The 2,918-nt window shown below is 44.9% G+C and overlaps 1 protein-coding gene across 1 annotated transcript in view; it reads right to left on the reverse strand.

The window, feature by feature from the left end:
- LOC108490122 (DNA-dependent protein kinase catalytic subunit-like) overlaps positions 1-2,918 on the reverse strand; it is a gene marked incomplete at its 3' end in the record, with an annotated part of 22,492 nt that overhangs the window by 8,687 nt on the left and 10,887 nt on the right. The window contains exon 6 of the mRNA XM_029557897.1: positions 2,652-2,674. Within this exon, the coding sequence (XP_029413757.1) occupies positions 2,652-2,674 (23 nt within the window). The remainder of the gene's footprint in view (positions 1-2,651; positions 2,675-2,918) is intronic.

Genomic DNA, 2,918 nt, shown 5'->3' on the forward strand with positions numbered 1-2,918 from the left:
GGTCTCCCTGTAGCCCCAGCTGTCCTGGAACTCTCTATGTAGACCAGGCTGGCCTTGAACTCACAGAGATCCACCTGCCTCTGCCTCCCAAGTGCTGGGATTATAGGTATGTACCACCACGCCCAGCTTTTTTGGTCTTTTTGAAGCAGGGTCTCCCTGTAGCCCCAGCTGTCCTAGAACTCACTATGTAGACCAGGTTGGCCTTGAACTCACAGCCTCTGCCTCCCAAGTGTGTGTGCCACCACGCCCAGCTTATTATTACTATTTTTATTTTAGGTATATACAATGTGTTGCCTGCATGTAAGTGCACCCATGTCATGCAATGCCCATGCAGGTCAGAAGAGAGCATCAGATCCCCTGGAACTGAAGTTACAGACAGTTGTTAGCTGCCATGTGAGTGCTGGGAATCGAAACCCCAGTCCTACGCAAGAGCAGTCAGTGCTCTTAACAGGTGAGCCATCTCTCTGCTGAAGAGATGGTACAGTCATTAAAGGCTAAGACTAGGGCCTGGAGAGATGGCTCAGCAGTTAAGAACACTGGTTGTTCTTGCAGAAGACCCGGGTTCAAATCCCAGAACCCACATGGCAGCTAACCACTGTTTGAAACTCCAGTCCCAGGGGATCCGACATCCTCTTCTGACCTCCACAGGCACTGCACAACATGGGTGCACTTACCTACATGAAGGCAATATATGCATACACATAAAAGATTTTTGAAAAATAAATAAAATTAAAAATAAAAAGAACTAATTAAGTTATAGCTGGGCATGGTGGCGTATGCCTTTAATGTCAACACTCGGGAGGCAGAGGCAAGCAGGTCAGCCTGGTCTACATAGCAAGTTCCAGGCCAGCTGGGGGCTACAGGGAGACCCTGTCTCAAAAAAAAAATACAAATAAAAATAAGAATAGTAAAAAGAAAGAACTAAGTTATGACACGAGACTGGAGAATTAATACACCCTTGAGGCAGAACAATAAAGGTGTACTGCTGACCTTGCCAGCTAAAAGCAAATTGCTTCCAGTGGACCAGTACTGAGAAGAGAGCATGGCCAGATCAATAGCTATATACCAGGTACCAGGAGGTGTCTTAATCTGCTCGAGTGAGGAAACCACATCTGGTACAGCAGCTGCAATTGGAGTCACTACTAGATTAGATTTGCAATAGTCAACTGTCATTCTCCATGACCCATCTGTCTTTTGCATAGGCCAAATAGGAGAGTTAAAGGGGGATGTGGTGGGAACCAACACCCCTGCATCTTTCAAATTCCCAATGGTGGCACTAATTTCTTCAGTCCCTCCAGGGATACAATATTGTTTTTGGTTCACTATTTTCCCCGGTAGAGGCAACTCCAGTGGTTTCTATCTGGCCTTTCCAAATATAATAGCCCTCACTCTTACAGGTCAGGGAACCAATGTGGGGATTCTGCCAACTTTTAAGTGTGTCTATTCCAATTATACATTCGGGGACCAGGGAAATAACCACAGGATGAGTTCAGGGACCCATTGGACCCACTGTGAGTTGAACTTCAGCCAAATCTCCATTTGCACCTGACCTCAATAAGCCCCTACTTTAACTGGAGAGCCACAATGCTTTTTGGGGTCTCTGGAATCAGTGTCAACTCAGAACCAGTATTCAACAGGCCATGGAAAATCTGATTATTTTCCTTTTCTAGTAAAAGGCTGCAGGTCCCTCAGGGGAAGGATGGGAGAAAGGCTAACAATGTAACTCTTCAGCATTGTAATAAGGTCTTTCAAGGGGACCTGGCCTTCTCGTCAGTCAAGGAGTTCTGGGTCTTATAATCTTACTCAAGTCTGAAAATTGGTTGACTGTATGGGATTTCCTATTGCTATGATCCAATGGAGACTTTCTATAATTTGTTCTAGAGCTTTTCTGCTTATACAGATCAAATAAAAACTTAGGCTTCCTATGTATTTGGTCCCTGAAAACACCCTAATTGATTAGCCAGGACCAAAGGTCCATTCCGGTCAAAGGCATTGTTTTGCCTTACTGCCCATTATAGTAACTACACTCACCTTGCCTTTGGCAACTCAGTGCTGCCACCTGACCCCTAATCTGAGGTCCTGTTAAACCCATGACACTGAATTCATGCAATTGACCAGCGACATCTCCAACCATAAGATCTGGCACACGGAAAGGAACAAAAACAAAGCCCTTCAAATGTGTTGGTGCCTCTCTTATCGTTTTATGTCTTATAATATCAGTGAAAGGAATGTCCTCTGGGCCTTCCCATTGTGAAGGATTCAGTTTTACTAAGCGAATCCACTGAGCATTCCAATTTGCCTGAGCCTTAAAATCCCTTCATCAACACTAAACCAAGGGATACCAGGCATCTCCAGATCTCTCTCAGTAGGCCATCTTTTCATAAATACTTCAGTCAACCAATCAAATAAATTTTTCACACCATTTTTAACTGCATGAGTCTCCATATTAAACCTAGAATCTCTGCTCAGTGGGCCCGTATCAACTCAACCTGATCCCATTTTACGTTCCTTCCACCATGATCTCACACCCTTAACATCCATTCCCACACATATTCTCCAGAGTTCTGTTTGAATGAATGAGCAAATTCACTAAGTTCTTTAGTGGTGTAGTGCACCTCCTCACACTTTCTATCTCACCTCTAGGGGCCTACTTATACTGAGTCTGATTGTAGGTCTAGAGGCAAAAATCAGTAGGCTGAGGAACCTCAACATTGTCTTGCTCTGAGGGATTAATTCCTTCAGGCAAGGGTAGCGAGGGAAGTTCTACAGGGCATGGGGTGGGGATGCACTGTCTGCTGAGGGCAGAGACTAATTCATCAAGTGAAAAAAACCCTTCAGAGTCTGAGCGTTCAAAGTCCTCAGCCTCATTAGAGTTCTCCCGTACATCTCCATCCCAAGTTACAGGATCCCACTCTTTC

This window comes from Nannospalax galili, unplaced genomic scaffold, assembly GCF_000622305.1.
Source record: "Nannospalax galili isolate Female #2095 unplaced genomic scaffold, S.galili_v1.0 scaffold7608, whole genome shotgun sequence".
Lineage (NCBI taxonomy): Eukaryota > Metazoa > Chordata > Mammalia > Rodentia > Spalacidae > Nannospalax > Nannospalax galili.